The following is a 23,268-nucleotide window of genomic DNA, read 5'->3' as shown; positions in this document are numbered from 1 at the left end:
TCTGCATAGTTGCAGCGGTCTGAAATGAAGGCGTGCAAACGGTACTATGTCACTTGCCGCTACCATTAAGCCAATTACATTCATATACTGAGCCACCAAAGGGCGCAGATGGAATGAAGAACACAACAGAAATTTAGAAACTTTGACAACCTGGACTCCGTCAGGTAAATTTTAATTTCTACAAAATCTATCAGAATCCCTAGGAGGGAAACCCTTGAGATTGGAGATAGAGAACTCTTCCTGTTCACTTTTCCATCCATGCGATCTCAGAAATGCCAGTACTACGTCCGTATGAGACTTGGCAACTTGGATGTTTGACGCCTGTATCAGGATGTCGTCTAAATAAGGGGCCACTTCTATGCCCCGCGGCCTAAGGACCGCCAAAGCAACCCCAGAACCTCTATAAAGATTCTTGGGGCTGTAGTTAACCCTAAAGGAAAGAACTACAAAACTGGTAATTACTGTTTAAAAAGGCAACCTGAAAAACCGATGGTAATCTTTCTGCATCGTAATGTGAGGATAAGCATCCTTCAAATCCATTGTAGCCCTCTAGTGACTCTCCTGGATCATAGTTAAGATGGTACGAATAGTTTCCAACTTAAATGATGGAATTCTGAGGAATTTGTTTAAGATCTTTAAATCCAAAATAGATTTGAAGGTTCCCTCTCCTTGGGAACCACAAACGGATTTGAGTAAAAACTCTATCCCTGTTCCTCCCCTGGAACTGGATGGGTCTCGTACACAGTGTAAGAATGCCTCTTTCTTTATCTGGTTTGCAGATAATAGTGAAAGGTGAAATCTCCTTTGGGGGAAGCTTTGAAATCCAGAAGATATCTCTGGGATATAATTTCCAATGCCCAGGGATCCTGGGCCTCTCTCTCATGTCCACGCCTGGGCGAAAGATGAAAGTCTGCCCCCTACAGGATCCGTTACCGGATAGGGAGCCGTTCTACCTGCTGTCTTAGAGGCAGCAGCAGGCTCCTTGGCCTGCTTATCTTTGTCCCAGGTCTGGTTGTCACCAGACCGTCTTGGAGTTTCGAAAATTAGACTTTTTTTCCTGAGGAAGTGCATTACCTTTTCCTCCAGTGATATTAGTAATAATCTCCTTCAAACCAGGCCCGAATAGGGTCTGCCCCTTGAAAAGGAGTTAAGTAGCTTATTTATTAAAGTCATGACAGCTGACCATAATATAAGCCCTAGCGCTGTGCGCGCCAGCATAGTAAAAACAGAATTCTTAGCCGTTAGTTTAGTCAAAAGAAAACAAGGCATCAGAAAAAAAGGAATTGGCTAGCTTAAGTGCTCTAAGCTTGTCAAGTATTCATTCAATGGAGTCGCTACCTGTAAAGCCTCAACCAGAGACCCAAACCAGAACGCCGCAGCAGCAGTGACAAAAGCAATGCATGCAAGGGGCTACAGGATAAAACCTTGTTGAATAAACATTTTCTAAAAAAGCACAACTGTCCTTGACAGGGCTAGTGATACGCTTAGCTAGAGTAGAAACTCTTCTCTCCACCTTAGGGACCGTCTGCCATAAGTTCCCGTGTGGTGGCATCTGTTAGAAACAGTTTTCTAAAAATAGGAGGGGAAGAGAACGGCACACCTGGTCTATCCCATTCCTTATTAATAATTTCTGTAAACCTCTTTAGGTATTAAAAGAAACATCAGTACACACCGGCACTATATAGTATCTATTCAGTCTACACAATTTCTAGCACTGTAATTGTAAACCAGTCATTCAGAGCTGCTAAAACCTCCCTGAGCAACAAGTGGAGGATCTTAAGCATAAATTTTAAATATAGAAATATCGGAATCAGGTTAAATCATCTCCCCTGAATCACAAATATGACCCACTGCATATAGTGAGGCAGTAACAGACATGGTTCTTGACGCATCTGTATGCTCTGTATCTATCCCCAGAGCTATCTCGCTTTCCTTTAATTTCAGGTAGTCTGACTAATACCGCTCCCAGAGTATTATTCATAACTTTCGCCATATCTTGTAAAATAAACGCTATAAGCGCCCTTGATGTACTAGGTGCCATTTGAGCGTGAATCCCTGGAGCGGGAGTCGAAGAGTCTGACACGTGGGGAGAGTTAGTCGGCATAACTTCCCCCTCGACAGAATCCTCTGGTGATAATGTTTTTAAAGACAAAAAATGATCTTTATTGTTTAACATGAAATCAGTACATCTGGTACACATTCTAAAATGGGGTTCCACCATGGCTTTTAAACATAATGAACACAGAGCTTCTTCTATGTCAGACATGTTAGAACAGACTAATAAGGAGACTAGTAAGCTTGGAAAACACTTTAAATCAAGTTAACAAGCAAATATAAAAAACGTTACTGTGCCTTTAAGAGAAACAAATTTTGCCAGCATTTGAAAAACATTGTAAAAAGGCAGTAAATCAAACGAAATTTTTACAGTATATGTAATAAGTTCACAGAGCATTGCACCCACTTGCAAATGGATGATTAACCCCTTAATGCAAAAAACAGATAAAAAAACCGACATAGACGTTTTTTAACAGGTACAACAAAACTGCCACAGCTGAGCTGTGGATTACCTTCCCTATAAACGATTTTGGAAGTCTTTTTAGCCCTTTAGAGATGTCCTGTAGTATTCAAAGGACTGCTGAGGGAATCTGGATGATTCATTTTGTAAATTTAACTGTGCAAAAAAGCTCTAAATTAGATCCCTCCCACTCATATTACAACAGTGGGAAACCTCAGTTAACTGTTGCTATGCAGAAATTAAGCCAGCCATGTGGAAAAATTATGCCCCAATAAACCTTATCACCAATGTACCTCAAAAAAACGATTAAACATGCCAGCAAACATTTTTAAAACAACCTTATTTTAAAGAGTATGTATCTCTATTAATAAGCTTGTCTTGCTTACCCTGCATTAAGGCTTAAATTAGATTATTTCAGTATCAGCAGCATTTTCATAGTCAATTCCATTCCTTAGAAAATTACTTTACTGCACATACATTAATAAGCCTGCTAACAGTCGCTTTCACTGCATTAAGGCTTTACTCATATTAATTTGGTAACAGCAGCATTTTCTTAGTCAATTCCATTCCTTAGAAAATTGTTTTACTGCACATACATTAATAAGCCTGCTAACAGTCGCTTTCACTGCATTAAGGCTTTACTTACATTAATTTGGTAACAGCAGCATTTTCTTAGTCAATTCCATTCCTTAGAAAAATATTTTACTGCACATACCTCATTTGCAGGAAAACCCGCACGCTGTCCCCCATCTGAAGTTTACCTCACTCCTCAGAATGTGTGAGAAAACAGCCAGTGGATCTTAGTTACTTCTGCTAAGATCATAGAAAAAACGCAGGCAGATTCTTCTTCCAAATACTGCCTGAGAGAAAAACAGCACACTCCGGTGCCATTTAAAAATAACAAACTTTTGATTGAAGAAATAAAACACCACTCCTCTCGCGGACCTCCTTCTATGTTGAGAGTTGCAAGAGAATGACTGGATATGGCAGTTAGGGGAGGAGCTATATAGCAACTCTGCTATGGGTGATCTCTTGCAACTTCCTGTTGGGAAGGAGAATATCCCATAAGTAATGGATGATCCGTGGACTGGATACACTTAACAAGAGAAAGGGTAGTGTGTTAATTTTTTTTTTAACTAAACACAACATAACATAAATACATTGAAAATTGCAGTTACACTCATATAAACACTATCCTATAAAAATAGTCATATCAATATTTTTAAAAAAGGTTAAAAGGTACATGTTATATGACAAGGTGTTTGACTATAAAGGGGTATATTGTATATATACATAAATATACACGTCTTAATATGTGCATGCATGCATATACATATGTATATATGTGTGTACATATGTATTTATTTGTTTTACTGTATATTTACTGTACATATTTCACTTTCCAATCTTCACCTACAGAAAAAAATATTTTTATTGTAAATATATATTCCTATATATATCTGTATATACCTATACCTATATATCTATTTCTATATTTATAAAGGTATATATATATATATATATATATATATATATATATATAACATTAACATTATCTCATATACCCGTATTTTTCGCTCCATAAGACGCACCTGACCATAAGACGCACCTAGTTTTTAGAGGAGGAAAACAAGAAAAAAAAATAGAGAGAGAAAGAGAGAGAAGATAGAGAGAGAGAGTCAGAAGACAGAGAGAGAGACAGAAGATAGAGAGACAGACAGAAGATAGAGAGACAGACAGAAGATAGAGAGACAGACAGAAGATAGAGAGAGAGAGACAGAAGATAGAGAAAGAGAGACAGAAGATAGAGAGAGACAAAAGAAAGATAGAGAGAGAGACAGAAGAGAGAGAGAGAAAGAAGATAGAGAGAGATAGAAGATAGAGAGAGAGATAGAAGATAGAGAGAAGCAGAAGATAGAAAGAGAGACAGAAGAGAGAGACAGAAGAGAGAGAGAGAGAGACAAAAGAGGGGGGGAGAGAGAATGGAGAGAGAGAGAGAATGGAAGAGAGAGAGAGGTAGGAAGAGAGAGAGACAGAGGGGAGAAAGAGATAGAGATACAGAGGGGAGAGAGAGACACAGAGGGGAGAGAGACACATAGGGGAGAGAGAGAGAGACACACAGAGGGGAGAGAGAGAGAGACACAGAGGGGGGAGAGAGACACAGAGGGGAGAGAGAGACACCGAGGGGGAAGAGAGAGACAGAGGGGGGAGAGAGAGACAGAGGGGGGGGGGAGAGAGACAGAGGGGGGAGAGACAGAGGGGGGAGAGAGAGACAGAGGAGAGAGAGACATAGGGGGAGAGAGCAACAGTGGTGGAGTAAGAAGAGTGACAGGGGGAGGACAGAGAGAAAGGGGAAGGACAGAGAGAAAGGGGGAGGACAGAGACAGAGGAGGGAGAGAGGAAGAGAGAGACCACTGAAAGAGGGGAGAGACCACTGAAAGAGGGGAGAGACCACTGAAAGAGTGGAGAGAGAACAATGAAAGTGTGGGAGAGAAACACCACTGAATACACACACAGATACATTAAAATTATGCTTTTACAAATCTGATTACAGAAGATTAGGGAATCCAACTTGGGAAAATTAAAAGCAAAATACTATGCCTGTGGTAGTCCTTTAAATCACACTACCTTTTTAATATCATATTCCAACTGCCCCAAGAAGCAGCAGTAACAGGCAGCCTTCCTTTATCTATCTCTATCTGACAGACACTATAGAAGCTGATACTCACAGAGCTCTCCTCATCTCTCCTCTGCTCTCCGGTAGTAAACTGACAACATTTGTCCCACCCCTCCCCACCTGTCGACTCACGCTAGTTAACGGCAGCAGCTTTTCTGTGTCTGGGGTAATTTACAGCACTGCTGATAGCATGGAGAACGGCGATAAAGTGGTTCTGGATTCCCAAACATTTTCCTCTGTGTTTTTCTTTCTTGTCACAGCCCTGTCAGCACTGTTCTAAGGCACAAAAAGATCTTTAAGCAGAATAACATGGTGGAAAATGATTGGGAATTCGGAACCACAATGCAAGTGTCTAAAAGTAAAAATGTTAACTCCCAAGAAAATAAAATAGTATCCAGGCATTCTTTACTAACCTCAGTCACTGCTCTGCTGCTCTTAGGTGCTGTCCTGACCCTCAGCTCACCACCCAAACACAAGTGCAGGCACTGTGAGTATTTCCTGCCATCTGATTCACCCGCTCTAAACTTCAAGCAACAATAGCACTCATCCCCTGGCCAGTGCACTGTTGAATCATGGGGGGCTGAAATGCACGCTTTGCTCCAATTTAAGGGAAAAAAGTGCCCCTCCCCTGACCACTGCTGCATAGCATAGCAGCTTTGTTAGTGCGGCTCTGGAGCCTGGCCCCTCCTGCCCTGGCTGTGTTACTGTTCACTAGCATTGCGCTCTCTACATTCGGAATCAATTTGCACTGCAGTGCTCTCAGCAAAACACTGTGTGGCCTGCATTTGCTCCATAAGACACACAGACATTTCTCCTTACTTTTGAGGGGGAAAAAAGTGCGTCTTATGGAGCGAAAAATACGGTATATATATATATAATAACAAAAAAATTTTTTATGTGAAGTGCACAGGAAGAATTAGTAAACTTAAAGCACATTCTTGAAATATTAAATATAAAATATTAACATTTTTTAATAATAATTATTAGAAATTATTATAGATGCTGTAAAAAAATCTAAATAATTCATAGAATTTATATTTTTAATAATTATTATTTATGTTTTCATATTTTAGATTTAATATTTTAATGACATGCTTTAAGATGACTAATTCTTCTAATCCGACACCGCATTAAACCTAAAGCGTGAAGCACGAAGCGCCTAGAGCTGGTACCCCTCTTGCCGTACCCAACTCTCATTTAACTGCTGCTGTCACAGCTCAATAACTTCCTTCTAACCCTATGCTACTTATTCATCCAAGTGTTAACATGCCCCATGTGATTGTTCTATGTAAATCCCCTAAACATAAGCACCCCAACAACTACCGCTTAAAAATAAAAACATTCAAAAATACAGGTTAAACCTCCATAAATATATCCAAAATGGTTGAAGTGTCCCCTGGTTGAAGAATATGCATTTTACAGCCTCCTCTGGAAAGCAGGACAATTTCCCTCTTATTAATAAATATAAGGAAACAAGAAGGCCCTAAATGCTATGCACTTAAGAAGAAGTCCTAGAATGCTATGTGGACGTAATATAATTTGATTGGTTAATAATATTAACCAATCAGGATGGTGGCTTAGTGAGTTCACCACCCAAACAGAGATAACCGACTCTTTTTAAATTAAATATAGCCGTATGTAAAGGTGTATATGGATAATCCTGTGGGATTCCAATTGGAGATTTCTTCTAAATTCTGCTTTTTTTGATCATGTAAATCCATAAAAGTATCAAACTAGTTACATAATAGTGGGCAATATTCAATATAATGCCTTTCATAGACTCCAGCTTCAATAGGATCACCAACATTTTCAGTTCCTACATTATCCCTTGTATTTTATTCACTAAATAATTTGCAGAGGAGCTAGATTTAGTCAAGTAGCTGTATAGAATAGCATGAACCAGTGAGGCTGAAAAGGGAGGAGAGGCCAGCAAAGCTGAAAATATGTTTTAGTGTATTTCCTAAGTCAGAAGCAACCATTTTATTCCCTCGGGTGAATTTACAACTTAAAGTTATAAATAGAAAGCACCCTATATATCTTGGTTATTGATATCTATATTTGTATCTTTAAAAGTGGTGACTACAGAGGTGTATTTATACTCTTGAGATCACACACACACACACACACACACACACATATATATATATATATATATATATATATATATATGTGCGTGTGTGTAACAGAAGTGTATACAATAAACAGTAACATCTGGAATATTGTGGTTTCAAGAGAGATACAGTATATTGTAATAATCATTATTATTAAGTAGAAGTGTCAAGGTTTTTTCCTTGTTTTGTTTGCCATATGCTGCTGGCAGCCATTTGACTCACCTCTTTTGCTGACTCTGGTGCATACTGTGTGATGCTGCTCATTTCCTGCACTTCCTTTTATGGCCAGACTGGTGTACATCATCCGTGTGAGACAGGATGCAGTCTCAGAATTGTGATGTCATCACTTACTATTTAAAGGGCCTCTGTTCAGTATGCTTTGCCCTTGTGTTGTCTCAGACCTGTTTGTGAGAGCTCCTGTGCATTACCTGGCTGTCTGACATCCCTCCTGGTTCCTGATCCCTGGCTTGTTCCTGACTCTGCTGTTCTCCTTGTTCCTGATTCTGGCTCGTCTGACTACTCGCTTTGGCTTCTGATTCGGCTCGTCTGACTACCAGCTCTGGTTTTGGTTCCTGGCTTGTTATTTGACTTGTGGACATTTTATTATTTTTTGCTATTAATAAAGGTGTGATTATTTTTGCACTTCTCGTCTCAGTCTGATTCCTGGCAACCTGACATTACGCAAGGGCCATGAATCCTGATGGTGCTGATAATCCACCTTTACCTGACATAATTTCCAGGATGGATGAACAGGATCACCGCATGGATCAATTTGAACTAGCCCTGCAAACCCTGCAGACTCGCACTGCACATTTGGACCAAAGTGCCCCACAAGTTATGGCTCCTCCTGTTTCTGCTGCTGCACCTAGTCCTACCAGGAGCATGTCCAGTTCTGCACCTCTACCTCAGCGTTATGGAGGCGATCCTAATCATTGCAGAGGTTTTTTGAACCAGGTGGGCATTTACTTTGAGATGTTACATTAGGCGTTTCCCTCTGACAGAGCTAAGGTGGGATTTCTCATCTCGTTACTCTCTGACACAGCTCTTGCCTGGGCTAATCCCTTGTGGGAGACTAATAAGCCTGTGATTTCTAATTACCCTGAATTTGTGGCCTCCTTTTGAAGGGTATTTGATGTTCCGGCTCGCTCCTCCTCTGCTGCTAAACGACTCATGTCCATTCAGCAAGGTACAAGATCTGTTGCTCAGTATGCCATTGAGTTCCGTATGCTTGCCACAGAGGTAGGTTCGAACAATGAAGCCCTTGTTGCCACCTTCTTTCATGGGCTCTCTGATGCGATTAAAGACGAAGTTGCTGCCAGAGATTTACCAGAAGATCTCGAGGCATTGGTGTCTTTTTTTATCCTAATTCACATCAGACTAAGTGAGAGGTCCTCTTTCAAGGAGTGCTTGCGGAAGCCTCCTGTTCCGTTGTCTCCTACATGTTCATTCCCACCCATGCAGCCCTCTCCTCCCATGCCTCCTGGTCCCGAGTCACCAGGTACTGCTGAACCGATGCAGTTGGGTTTCACGCGTCTCTCCACGGCGGAGAGGGCCTTTAGGAGGAGGGAGGGGCTCTGCCTCTATTGTGGGTTACAGGGCCACCTTTTGAAGTCTTGTCCTACACGGCCGGGAAACGCTCACACCTTAGGTCCTGTTGGGGGCAGACCTTGGGTGGTTTAACTTTGTCCCCGGAACCGCTAAAGGAGAAACCTTTGGTCACGGTTATCCTTTCCTGGGTGGACTCCTCCATAGTCACCCAGGCTCTTGTTGACTCCGGTGCTGTGGGCAATTTCATTGATAGTGCTTTTGTATCAAAGCACTCCATTCCTGTTTTGCCTTGGTCCATTCCACTTGCTATTGAAGCCATTGATGGCAGGCCCCTTCAGCCCACACTCGTTACTCACAAAACTGCTCCGTTACCATAGCTGTTGAGAATCTCCATTTTGAAACCCTCCAGTTCCAGGTGATAAACTCTCCGCATTTTCTGGTTGTTCTGGGTTATCCCTGGCTCCAAAAGCACAATCCCAGTCTCAACTGGCGCAGGTCTCCACAATGTATTTCCACTTGTCTTCGGAAACCAGTTAAAGTCTTGTGCACTTCTTCGGTATCTCAATTGCCAGAGGAGTACCAAGAGTTTCTAGACGTTTTTGACAAGGTGCGTGCCAGTATGTTGCCTCCTCACCAGTCTTATGATTGTGCCATAGACCTGCAACCTGGAGCCATTCCTCCTCGGGCCGGGTTTACCCTCTGTCTGTTGCGGAGAATTGTGCTATGGAGGAGTATGTTGCTGATGCTCTGTCGCGGGGGATCATCCACAAATCCTGCTCTCCTGCGGGGGCTCGCTTCTTCTTTGTGAAGAAAAGGGGTGGCGAGTTAAGACCATGCATCGATTATAGGGGTCTTAATCATCTTACCAATAAGAATGCTTACCCTATTCCGCTCATTGCGGAACTCTTTGACCGCCTCAAGGGAGCTACGGTCTTTACTAAACTTGATTTGAGAGGAGCATACAATCTCGTTAGGATCAAGGAGGGACATGAATGGAAAACAGCATTTAACACCAGGAGCGGGCATTATGAGTATCTTGTAATGTCCTTTGGCCTATATAATACTCCTGCTGTTTTCCAGGAATTTATTAATGATGTCCTACGAGATATGTTGCAACAGTGTGTTGTGGTGTACTTGGACGACATCCTCATACACTCACCCACACTTGAGGCTCATCATTCTGATGTTACACGGGTTCTTTAGAGACTATGTGAAAACGGCCTGTTTTGTAAACTCGAGAAATGTGAGTTCCATCAGACTCAAGTAACCTTCCTAGGTTATGTTATCTCGGTTCTCCATGGATCCTGACAAGTTATCTACAGTTCTGCAGTGGCCTCGCCCAGTTGGTCTTCGGTCTATTCAATGTTATTTGGGGCTTCGCCAATTACTATAGAAAGTTTATTAAAAACTTTTCTTCCTTGGTCAAACCTATCACAGACATGACTCGTAAAGAGCACAAACAACTAGTTAAACTAATTGTATAAGGAATACAATAAAGTTTGCAGCAATGAATTCCACAAAATTAATATCAATATTACTCCAAGGAAAATTGTTTAGGATAAACACTCTAATTTAAAAAGTTCCATACCATTCATACTTTAAATCTTTATTATTTAAACTAGGAACACACATTCACACAGTAGCAGAAGAATGTTAAACTCGTAAAGAGAATGATCCACTCCATTGGTCACCTACTTCCATTAAGGCCTTTGATAGTCTTAAGACTGCCTTTGCTCCAGTTTTGGCTCATCCTAACCCTGTCCTGCCTTTTGTTCTTGAGGTCGATGCGTCTGAGACTGGAGTAGGTGCCCTCTTGTCTCAACGTATTACGCCTGACGGTTCCTTGCATCTGTGTGGTTTCTTCTCTAAGAAATTGTCTCCAGCGGAGTGCAGTTATGAAATTGGCGACAGGGAATTACTGGCCATAATCTTGGCACTTAAGGAATGGAGGCATGTTCTTGAGGGTACTAGCGTGCCAGTGCTCATTCTTACTGACCACAAGAATTTAACTTATCTATCTGAAGCAAAACGTTTCTCGCCCCGACAGGTCAGATGGGCGCTATTTTTGTCTCGGTTTAATTATGTGGTCTCCTACCTGTCTGGTAGTAAGAATGTTAGGGCTGATGCCCTCTCTCGACAATTTTCCCCTCTGTCCATGGAGGAGTCTGTACCTACTCCAGTTATACTACCTGACCATATTGTGGCTACCATACGTACTAATTTGACTTCTCCCTTGGGGGAAGAGATCCTGGCTGCACAAACCAATGCACCTCCTGAGAAACCTAGTGGTAAATGTTTTGTTCCTGAGAATCTTCGAACTAAACTTTTGCACACTTTCCACTATCCTAAAGCCGCAGGACACCCAGGCAAGAACCAAATGATTTGGTCTGTTACTCGACAATTCTGGTGGCCAGGTCTTCGTTCTGATTTTGCTGCGTATGTTGCCTCCTGCTCAGTTTGTTCACAGAATAAGACTCCTCAACGTCTTCCTGTTTGTCTTCTTCAACCTATTGCTAATGGTGAGCGTCCTTGGACACATATTTCCATGGACTTCATTGTCGATCTCCCTGTTTCCAATGGCAATACTGTTATCCTTATGGTGGTTGACCGTTTTTCTAAAATGTCACATTACATTCCCTTGAAGAAGTTGCCTACCGCTCAGGAGCTTGCTTCAATTTTTGCCCGGGAGGTCTTCCGTTTACATGGGTTACCCAAGGAGATAGTGTCAGACCAGGGTAGCCAGTTTGTCTCCATATTTTGGCGTTCCTTTTGTGCTCAAATGGGGATCCAGCTTTCCTTCTCCTTGGTATATCACCCTCAATCCAATGGGGCTGCGGAATGGTCTAATCAAGCTCTGGAACAGTTCCTCCATTGCTATGTCTCATATCACCACAATAATTGGTCTGAACTGTTACCTTGGGCAGAGTTTGCTCGTAATAGTGCTATTAATGCTTCCTCCAAGTTATCCCCGTTCATGGCAAATTATGGGTTTCATCCATCCTTTTTGCCCCATTCATTCATGTCTCAAGGTATTCCGGCTTTGGAGGAGCATCTCTGGCAACTCCGTTCCACGTGGGTGCAGATTCAGGATTGCCTTCATCGTTCTATGCAGCACCAAAAGCTCCAGGCTGATCGTAGGCATCTGCCCGCGCCTTCCTATAAGGTTGGTGAGAGAGTTTGGCTGTCCTCCCACAACTTGAATCTTCGTGTGGCTTCCAATAAACCGGCTCCCCGTTATATTGGTCCTTTTTGAATACTCCGACGGGTCAATCCTGTGGCCTACGTTCTTGACCTTCCTCCTGCAATGCGCATATCCAATGTTTTTTATGTCTCCCTCTTGAAACCATTGGTTTGTAATCGGTTTACCACTGTGTTGCCTCGTCCCCATCCTATCTTTGTTGACAATTATGAGGAGTATGAGGTCAGCAGAATTATTGACTCTCGTATGTCCAGGGGCCGCATACAGTATTTGGTTCACTGGAGGGGCTATGGTCCGGAGGTGCGTTCATGGGTTCCCTCCTCTGATCTTCATGCTTCTGCCCTACTCCATGCCTTCCATGCTGTTTCCCCAATAAGCCTTTTGTCCTCCTGCGGGGGAGGGGTCGTTGAGGGGAGGGTACTGTCAGGGTTTTTTCCCTGTTTTGTTTGCCATGTGCTGCTGGCAGCCATTTTACTCACCTCCCTTGCTGACTCTGGTGCATACTGTGTGATGCTGCTCATTTCCTGCACTTCCTTTTATGGCCAGACTGGTGTACATCATCCGTGTGAGACAGGATGCAGTCTCAGAATTGTGATGTCATCACTTATTTAAAGGGCCTCTGTTCAGTATGCTTTGCCCTTGCGTTGTCTCAGACCTGTTTTTGAGAGCTCCTGTGTATTACCTGGCTGTCTGACATCCCTCCTGGTTCCTGATCCCTGGCTTGTTCCTGACTCTGCTGTTCTCCTTGTTCCTGATTCCGGCTTGTCTGACTACTCGCTTTGGCTTCTGACTCGGCTCGTCTGACTACCAGCTCTGATTTTGATTCCTGGCTTGTTATTTGACTTGTGGACATTTTATTATTTTCTGCTATTAATAAAGGTATGATTATTTTTGCATTTCTCATCTCAGTCTGATTCCTGGCACCCTGACAAGAAGAAAGTGGTACACAGGAATGCAGTGGTTCCTAATTCCTTCATTCTGACACTTAATTTGGCCAGTTGCTCATTTTTTTTTTTTTAGAAATTTCTATCCTATTTTCCAACTTCAGTGGGGTTTTTTAGGATCACCTGACTTTGTGGGGAAAATGATTAATGGCTCCTGTTTATTTCCTCTGTGTACAGCTTGTTGGCCTCATTTCTGATCTTTATACCTTTACTTACACTTGGAGATTTGAATAGACTTTTCCTACTTCTGTCCTTTAAAAATATGAATGCCCAACAGTATGGGATTTTCATTTCCACATCACATAGAAGAGGATATATCAGTAAAGGTTTTAATAAGTCACACAAGGGTCTATTTTTTCCTTTCCACAAATATGTTTACCTTTTCTGTGATAGTCACACAACGTACTTATTGTGCTCGTGTCTGAGAGGGATTATGTAACTTTTGTGATACATTAGGCACCTTTGAAATGTGCAGTACTGATCTGCTCCTATAATTTATTTTTACAGTTTAACAAATAATGTTGGCATTGTTAAAGCAAAGCAGGAATTAAACAGATTAGAATGAAAAAGCCCAGTGTTATATGATTTTTTTTTAATGGAATTTAATGGCAAAATTGATTTTTAGTTGATTGCCTCTAATTCCTTCAAATGTTCCATGTTGAACTCTGAGCTTTGTTGCCTTATAAATAATACTTCTCAATACTTTAGGTATATATAAATTGGAAATAAGGGTTCCATTTTTAATTTATAAAGCTTGGGGTGGAGCTTCAGAGCCCTTGCAGTGTAGACTTAAATATGCCTGCAACTACAAATTAAGATGCTCAGATTAAAATCCCCCTGGACTAATCTAAATGAGATAAATGCTTTTGATTAGAAGTTGTACAAAAGTAGGGGAAGGATTGCACAAAATACTTCTATTTACATGGTCATAGTTAGAGGGAATTCTTTACTTCACAGTCTATCAGATTAACCATATATATATAAATATGGCACTGTTGGTAAATATGAGCAAATAAGGGTGTGAAAATTTGCCTTTATTGTTTAACCTCTTGATCTTTTGTTAAAAAACTAAACAAAAAGTCTCTGCTCTCATTGATATCAAATAATTGTAAACATAACACAGGTTTATAAAAATAAAATATTTGATAAATATGTGTGGCACAATTATTGGCACCCTTTTAGTCAATACTTTGTGCTACCTTCCTTTGCCAAGATAACATCTCTGAGTCTGCTCCTATATTGCCTGATGAGGTTTGAGAATACACGACAAGGCATCTGAGACCATTCCTCCATACAAAATCTCTCCAGATCCTTCAAATTTCAAGGTCAAAGCTGGTGGACTCTCCTTTTCAGATCACACCACAGGTCTTCAAGTGACGGGATTGGTGGCCATGGCAGGACCTTGATTTTGTGATCAGTAAACCATTTTTGTGTTGATTTTGATGTATGTTTTGGATTATTGTCCTGCTGGAAGATCCAACCACGGCCCATTTTAAGATTTCTGATAGAGGCAGTCAGGTGTTCATTTAATATCTGTTGACACAAAAACAGCCTCAAAATATTAAAGAGCCACCACCATATTTAACAGTGAGCATGAGGTACTTTTCCATATAACAACCTCTCTGTGTTCACCAACCCTATTTCTGGTGTTTATTTCCAAAATGCTCTATTTTGGTTTCATCAGACCATAGAACACGATCCCACTTGAAGTTCCAGTAGTGTCTGGCAAACTGAAGATGCTTATATGAATTCATAGGGGTGCCAATAATTGTGTTAAACATATATTTAACAAAGATTTTTTTTGTTTTTGGATAAACCTGTGTTGTGTTTACAATTGTTTGATATCCATGAGAGAACAGTATTTTGTGTATTTTTGAACAAAGGCTAAGGTTAAACAATAAAGGCAATTTTCCACAGCCTTCCTTGCTCATAATTACCAAGGGTGCCAATATTAGTGGATGGTAAATACAGATATATATATATATATATATATATATATATATATATATATATATATATATATATATATATATAAAAAAACATGTAGAGATAGGTGCACCCCCACAAACAAGCTTCATATGCCAGGGTGCTAAGAGTAGTAGATAAAGCTGAAGGACGAAGGAACACCCCGAAACGTCACTGTAAATAAAATTGTGTTGTACACTTGATAAGACCAGAGAGTGCTTCGTCCTTCAGCTCTCTCTCTCTCTCTCTCTCTCTCTCTCTCTCTCTCTCTCTCTCTATATATATATATATATATATATATAGGTGTGTATATATATATATATATAAATGAATGTATATTGGTATAGGTATAAATATATAGAGTAAATATATATATATATATATATATATATATATATACTGTATATATTTAAAAATACATAGAACATGTTTCCCTATGTGAAGAACATTGGAATGTAAAATATTTACAGTACATACACAGTAAAACACCTTATTAAATATTAAAATGTATTAAAAATAAATGGAGAAGGCTCCAATATATACATACTGTACATATATTTGTATATAAATGTGTATATATGTTTTTATATGTGTATATATGAATGTATATACATATACTGTATACACATAAACATAAATACACATGTACTGTATAAACATACATACACATATTAGACATGTATATGTATGTATGTATACATTATTGCCCTTTCCATTCAAATGCCTTGTCATATACCATAATAATTTTTACAAAATATGTATATGAATATTTGTATTAGATAGTGTATATATGAGTGTAGCACTATTTTAATGTATTAATGTTGTGTTTAGTTTAACTTTTCATTTTGCCCTAACCCTTTATGCACGGTCTTCTGTCGCTCTATCCCGACGAATGCAAATTTAGTTTGCACTTGTGTGGTCACATTTATTTTTAACTTTTAATACACATGTCATTTAGTGCGGGCCCACCACTTGGAATCTAGCCCTGTATATGCTGAATATTATTAATAATACTTGAGTAAAATCATGCTTCTAAAAGAAATGCTATATTTGAAACACTTGAGTAATAATATATTGTATTACTGTAAAGGACCTTCCTTTGCCAAATGTTCTTTTGTAACTCAGTGATTAGCAACAACCCTTGTGATTGTATCAGTAACCAACCAAATAATTTTTTAAAAGCTTTTCCTCAATAAATATTTGATAGATCCATTGAAAGCAGGTGTGTGTAATATGAGCGATTGGATTGCTTGACCTATATATTTTAATGGATTCTTTTAGGCAACAACTGACTTATATGGAAATTGTACTTTGCGTCATTCTGGAACATCTGCAGCAGCACCAGAAGCAGCTGGAGTATTTGCCTTAGCGCTGGAAGCTAAGTATGTTAGCATGACCTTCTCTGCCAATATATGATATATCCGTTTTCATGAGACAATTTTCTAATTACTGTATGTACTGCATTGTAAAAGCTAAGGAAAATAATTCTAAGTAAATATATATGATCTTTTATGCATTTCTCTGTATGAATTAGATTACAGAAAAATATAAAAAAAATTAGAGGAACACCACATTGTTAGATGGCAGATACTAGATTACAGATACTAGATTACAGATCATTATTAATTATAACAAATAAAAAGCGTAATAAACAAAATTAACTAATACAAACATATCACGACTCCATATAAATAAATCACATGCAAAAACAAATTAAGAAAAACATGTCACTAAAAGATTTTGTATAAGTCTGGGCATGTTCAAAGTCCACTCAACGTTAATAGCAAAGATTGAGTAATGGAAAATTTTAGATTAATTTCATTCAAAGTACCCTTCAGCTGCACATTACTTAATAATGTAGACTTCACAGAAAAAAATAAACACATTTTCCTGGTACTTTCTTGAAATAGAAATAACTCACCAATGAGATCAAAACATAAGCTTTGCTGTAAATTAATAAAAAGATAACTCTAAATTAAAGTACCCTGTGAACTAGCAAAAGAATGAGACATGGGTGAATAGGCTTTTAAGGATAAATACAGTGTAAAAAGTATACACATCCTCATGAAAATGCAAGTTTTTGAAATGCAAAAAAAGAAATAGCAAAAATGTAAATGTTAGACTTTTTCCATTTGTAATGCTATCTTCAAACAAAAAGCAAGAGCATAAAAACACATAGGCCTGACAAATTGTTTGTATGCCTATGGACCCTGTGTAAACAAATAAAGGTCAATTTTTAATGAGGCTGGATTCATATTGTATTACTTTAGATTCAAGGGGGATTCAAGTTTGGATTCATGTGGCAGTCCTGAATTCCATGCCTTTGAAGATTGCTTGGTTTTGTGCTTTCTTCCAACTATCTGATATTATTGTAAATAGTATATACCTGACATCAATGAATGTGATTCTGATTAAAAACAGATTAAAGTCAGCTATTGCTATAGGATTTGCTTGAATGTTTTGGGGTTGCATCCTACTGGGAGAGCCATAGTCTGCAATGAGTTGCCAAAGAAACTGCAAGAGCTAATTGTTGAAAATTACTTATCAGGAGAAGGATATGAAAGAATATCAAAGATGGAAAACCTTTCTTAAAAAAGGAACATCCCTGACTAAAGGATTAATTTACTCACCCCAAATATTTGTATAGAATCAATATCATAAATTACATAAATAGTAGTGTTTTGGGGGATAAAATTGAAATTAGAACTTAAAATGCTGTAGTCATAGTGTGTGTTTGTATATATATATATATATATATATATATATATATATATATATATATATATATATATATACACACACAGTATGGAAAATTCAGTTTGCCCTGTACTATATTGAAAACACATTATTTTATGTTTTACTTTGTGAATTTATTGTATTTTTTAAAATATACACTCATTTCAAATCTAATGAATGCAACACACTCCAAAAAAAGTTAGGACAGTCGACTGTTTACCATTGGGTGGCATCACCTTTTCTTTTATCCTACCAATTTGTCTTTGGGGAATGTTCTCAAAATGTTGGAATATTTGCTGATGTATCTGTTAGCAGATTGGTGTACCTCTTTGACCCATCCTTGCTCTTGAAGGACTAGGCCCTTATTGGAGGCTCTTTACACAATTGCCTCACCTGTTTTCACATCACCTTCTTATTTCAACTTGTCACATCGCTATTAGTCCTAAATTGCCCCTGTCCCAACTTTTTTGGAATGTGCTGCAGTCATCAGATTTGAAATGAGTGTATATTTTCAAAAATACAGTGTTAATAATGTGTTTTAATATAGTGCAGGAATTGAATTTTAGAATTATTCTTTTTGTTTCTTATTTGCATTTTTTTTGGAATTGGGGTTGTATATAAATATATATAAAGACAAAGGACTTAAACCTTTAACCTTTAAACACAGAAAGGACTCCAACGCCCTTGGGATGGCGGGCCTCTAACCCCAGTAAAAAACTATTAAAACTGCCTCAACCCCTTTGTCGGTTCTAAATTAACAGAGGGAAAGGAAGAAAAAAAACTCTCTTTTTAACCTGTGCAAATCCGACTACTGACACCAGAAGGCTCTGATATTCAAAGGTTCTCAAGCTTGGAGAGAAATCGTGGTTCAGATTTCATAGGGCTGAACTCACAGAATATTCAAAAGAAAAAGGGCGTTACTCTCCAGCACTGCAATATCTCTCCCATTTCTATATAAGAAGAAGAAACAAGCCCATTGCAATACAGCACTGCGTGATATGAGAGTTTTGTTATACTTCTGTCTTACTTAAACAAATTAGGATCATACTTTGTATATTTCTGTTTATATATAGTGATGTCACAAATAGTTTGCCGGCGAATAGTTCCCGGCGAACATAGCATGTTCGCGTTCGCTGCGGCGGGCGAACATATGCGATGTTCAATCCGCCCCCTATTCGTCATCATTGAGTAAACTTTGACCCTGTACCTCACAGTCAGCAGGCACATTCCAGCCAATCAGCAGCAGACCCTCCCTCCCAGACCCTCCCACCTCCTGGACAGCATCCATTTTAGATTCATTCGGAAGCTGCATTCTTAGTGAGAGGAGGGACAGTTTAGCTGCTGCTGATTTAATAGGGAAATCGATAGCTAGGCTAGTGTATTCAGTGTCCACTACAGTCCTGAAGGACTCATCTGATCTCTGCTGTAAGGACAGTACCTCAAAAAGCCCTTTTTAGGGCTAGAACATCAGTCTGCTTTTTTTTCCTGTGTTATCTAATTGCAGTTGCCTGCCTGCCAGCGTGTGTGTCAGGCTTACAGCGTATACTGTGTCCACTTGCCCAGTGCCACCACTCATATCTGGTGTAACAGTAGTGTACATTTAAAAATAAAAACACTTTTGTGACTGTGAAATAATAGCAGACAGCTGCCAGTACCCAAGATGGCCACCAATAAGCAGATGGGGAGGGTTAGAGAGCTGTTTTGGGGGTGATCAGGGAGGTTGGGGGCTAAGGGGGGATGCTACACTACAGAATATGTACCAAATGCTATATATATATAAAAAAAAACCTTTTATTTTAGTACTGGCAGACTTTCTGCCAGTACTTAAGATGGCGGGGACAATTGTGGGGTGGGGTAGGGAAGGGAGCTGTTTGGGAGGGATAAGAGGGTCTGATGTGTCAGATGGGAGGCTGATCTCTACACTAAAGCTAAAAGTAACCCTGCAAGCTCCCTACAAACTACCTAATTAACCCCTTCACTGCTAGCCATAATACACGTGTGATGCGCAGCAGCATTTAGCGGCCTTCTAATTACCAGAAAGCAACACCAAAGTCATATATGTCTGCTATTTATGAACAAAGGGGATCCCAGAGAAGCATTTACAACCATTTGTGCCATAATTGCACAAGCTGTTTGTAAATAATTTCAGTGAGAAACCTAAAATTGCGAAAAAAATTAAGTTTTTTTTAAATTTGATCGCATTTGGTGGTGAAATGGTGGCATTAAATATACCAAAATGGGCCTAGATCAATACTTTGACACTTAAGCTAAAATTAACTCTACAAGCTCCCTACATGCTCTCTAATTAACCCCTTCACTGCTGGGCATAAAACACTTGTGGTGCGCAGTGGCATTTAGCAGCCGTCTAATTACCAAAAAGCAACGCCAAAGCCATATAAGTCTGCTATTTCTGAACAAAGGGGATCCCAGAGAAGCATTTACAACCATTTATGCCATAATTGCATAAGTTGTTTGTAAATTATTTCTGTGAGAAACCTAAAGTTTGTGAAAAAGTGAACAATTTTTTTTTATTTGATCGCATTTGGCGGTGAAATGGTGGCATGAAATATACCAAAATGGGCCTAGATCAATACTTTGGGATGTCTTCTAAAAAAAATATATATGCATGTCAAGGGATATTCAGGTATTCCTGACAGATATCAGGGTTCCAATGTAACTAGCGCTCATTTTGAAAAAAAGTGGTTTTGAAATAGCAAAGTGCTTCTTGTATTTATTTCCCTATAACTTGCAAAAAAAGCAAAGAACATGTTAACATTGGGTATTTCTAAACTCAGGACAAAATTTAGAAACTATTTAGCATGGTTGTTTTTTGGTGGTTGTAGATGTGTAACAGATTTTGGGGGTCAAAGTTAGAAAAAGTGTGGTTTTTTTCCATTTTTTCCTCATATTTTATAATGTTAGGTGATTTATGCCCTTTATGGATTAAAACCAGACTCTGCATCAACTATGTAATTTTCCATGGGAGTTTTGCCATGGATCCCCCTCAGGCATGCCACAGTCCAGGTGTTAGTCCCCTTGAAACAACTTTTCCATCACTGTTGTGGCCAGAAAGAGTCCATGTGGGTTTTAAAATTCGCCTGCCTATTGAAGTCTATGGCGGTTCGCCCAGTTTGCCCGTTCGCGAACATTTGCAGAAGTTTGCGTTCGCCGTTCGCGAACCCAAATTTCTCCTGTTAAGTGTAGTCAGTCCACGGGTCATCCATTACTTATGGGATTATATCTCCTCCCTAACAGGAAGTGCAAGAGGATCACCCAAGCAGAGCTGCTATATAGCTCCTCCCCTCTACGTCATACCCAGTCATTCTCTTGCACCTAACTAATAGATAGGACGTGTGAGAGGACTGTGGTTGTTAAACTTAGTTTTTATTTCTTCAATCAAAAGTTTGTTATTTTAAACAGCACCGGAGTGTGTTGTTTTTCCTCAGGCAGCATTAGAAGAATCATCTACCTGAGTTTGTGTATGATCTTAGCGGTCGTAACTAAGATCCATTTGCTGTTCTCGGCCATTCTGAGGAGTGAGGTAACTTCAGAACAGGGGACAGCAGGCAGGGTTCACCTGCAAGGAGGTATGTTGCAGTATATTATTTTCTAAGGAATGAAATTGACTGAGAAAATACTGCTAATACCGATGTAATGTAAGTGCAGCCTTAAATGCAGTAGTAGCGACTGGTATCAGGCTGATATGTATGTATGTTTACACTGAGGTATTTCTAGGGAATGGAACTTCACTAAGAAAATACTGTATACATTTAAGTTATATTTGAGCCTCCACTGCAGTGAAAGCGACTAGCAGCAGGCTTATTAATAACATTTCATAATTTTATTTTTAAACGTTTACTGGCATGTTAATCGTTTTTTTCTGAGGTACTGGTGATAAAACTTTATGGGCATTATTTTTACCACATAGCTGTCGTTTGTTTATGAATAAAATCAGTTTACTGAGCTTCCCCACTGTTGTATTATGAGTGGGAGGGGCTTATTTTAGCGCTTTATTGCGAAGTTAAAATTCAGTCACAGTCTTCCTATTTCTTCCTCCATGATCCAGGACGTCTCTACAGAGCCCAGGGGTCTCCAAAACTAGTTTTGAGGGAGGTAATCACTCACAGCAGACCTGTGAGACTGTGTTTTGACTGTGATAAAAACGTTTATATTAAATTGTTATCCGTTTTTGGGTACTAAGCGGTCAATCATTTGCTGGTGGGTGCAATCCTTTGCTAACTTAATGCATTTACTGTGAAAATTTGGTTGCTATAACTAATTTGGTTCATTGTTATTTCAACTGTGACAGTTTTTTGTGCTTCTTAAAGGCACAGTAACGTTTTTTATATTGCTTGTAAATTTATTTGAAAAGTATTTTCCAAGAGTTAGTTCTGGCATTTCTAAGGTCGCATGGGTGGAAGGTGAACGTAGAAAAGAGTTCTCTATTGCCACTCACAAGAGTTCCCTTCTTGGGGACTCTTATAGATTCTGTAGAAATGAAAATTTACCTGACAAAACTTCTAAATGCTTGCCGTGTCCTTCATTCCATTCAACACCCGTCAGTGGCTCAATGCATGGAGGTAATCGGCTTAATGGTAGCGGCAATGGACATAGTACCTTTTGCACGCCTGCATCTCAGACCACTGCAATTGTGCATGCTAAGTCAGTGGAATGGGGATTACTCAGATTTGTCCCCTATGCTGAATCTGGATCAAGAGACCAGAGATTCTCTTCTATGGTGGCTTTCTCGGCCACATCTGTCCAGGGGGATGCCCTTCAGCAGGCCAGATTGGACGATTGTAACAACAGACGCCAGCCTGCTAGGTTGGGGCGCTGTCTGGAATTCCCTAAAGGCTCAGGGATCATGGACTCAGGAGAGACTCCTTCCAATAAACATTCTGGAATTAAGAGCAGTTTTCAATGCCCTTCTGGCTTGGCCTCAGTTAGCAACTCTGAGGTTCATCAGGTTTCAGTCGGACAACATCACGACTGTGGCTTACATCAACCATCAGGGAGGGACAAGGAGTTCCCTAGCGATGATGGAAGTCTCAAAGATAATTAGCTGGGCAGAGTCTCACTCATGCCACCTGTCAGCGATCCACATCCCAGGCGTGGAGAACTGGGAGGCGGATTTCCTAAGTCGCCAGACTTTTCATCCGGGGGAGTGGGAACTTCTTCCGGAGGTGTTTGCCCAACTGCTTCGGCGTTGGGGAAAACCAGATCTGGATCTCATGGCGTCTCGCCAGAACGCCAAGCTTCCTTGTTACGGATCCAGGTCCAGGGACCCGGGAGCGGTACTGAAAGATGCTCTGACAGCACCTTGGGTCTTCAACATGGCTTATGTGTTTCCACCCTTCCCGATGCTTCCTCGATTGATTGCCAGGATCAAACAGGAGAGAGCATTGGTGATTCTAATAGCGCCTGCGTGGCCACGCAGGACCTGATATGCAGATCTAGTGGACATGTCGTCCTGTCCACCATGGTCTCTGCCTCTGAGACAGGACCTTCTGATTCAGGGTCCTTTCAAACATCCAAATCTAATTTCTCTGAGGCTGACTGCATGGAGATTGAAC

The 23,268-nt window shown here is 39.9% G+C and overlaps 1 protein-coding gene across 1 annotated transcript in view; it reads left to right on the top strand.

Annotated features, from left to right (window-relative positions):
* The window catches only part of PCSK2 (proprotein convertase subtilisin/kexin type 2), a 454,748-nt gene that overhangs the window by 377,726 nt on the left and 53,754 nt on the right, over positions 1 to 23,268 (top strand). The window contains exon 10 of the mRNA XM_053712119.1: positions 16,241 to 16,341. Coding sequence (XP_053568094.1) covers positions 16,241 to 16,341 — 101 coding nt within the window. The remainder of the gene's footprint in view (positions 1 to 16,240; positions 16,342 to 23,268) is intronic.

This window comes from Bombina bombina, chromosome 4 (assembly GCF_027579735.1).
Source record: "Bombina bombina isolate aBomBom1 chromosome 4, aBomBom1.pri, whole genome shotgun sequence".
NCBI lineage: Eukaryota > Metazoa > Chordata > Amphibia > Anura > Bombinatoridae > Bombina > Bombina bombina.
The sequence above is the reverse complement of the archived record's forward strand: the minus strand, read 5'-3'. Positions and strand labels throughout refer to the sequence as shown.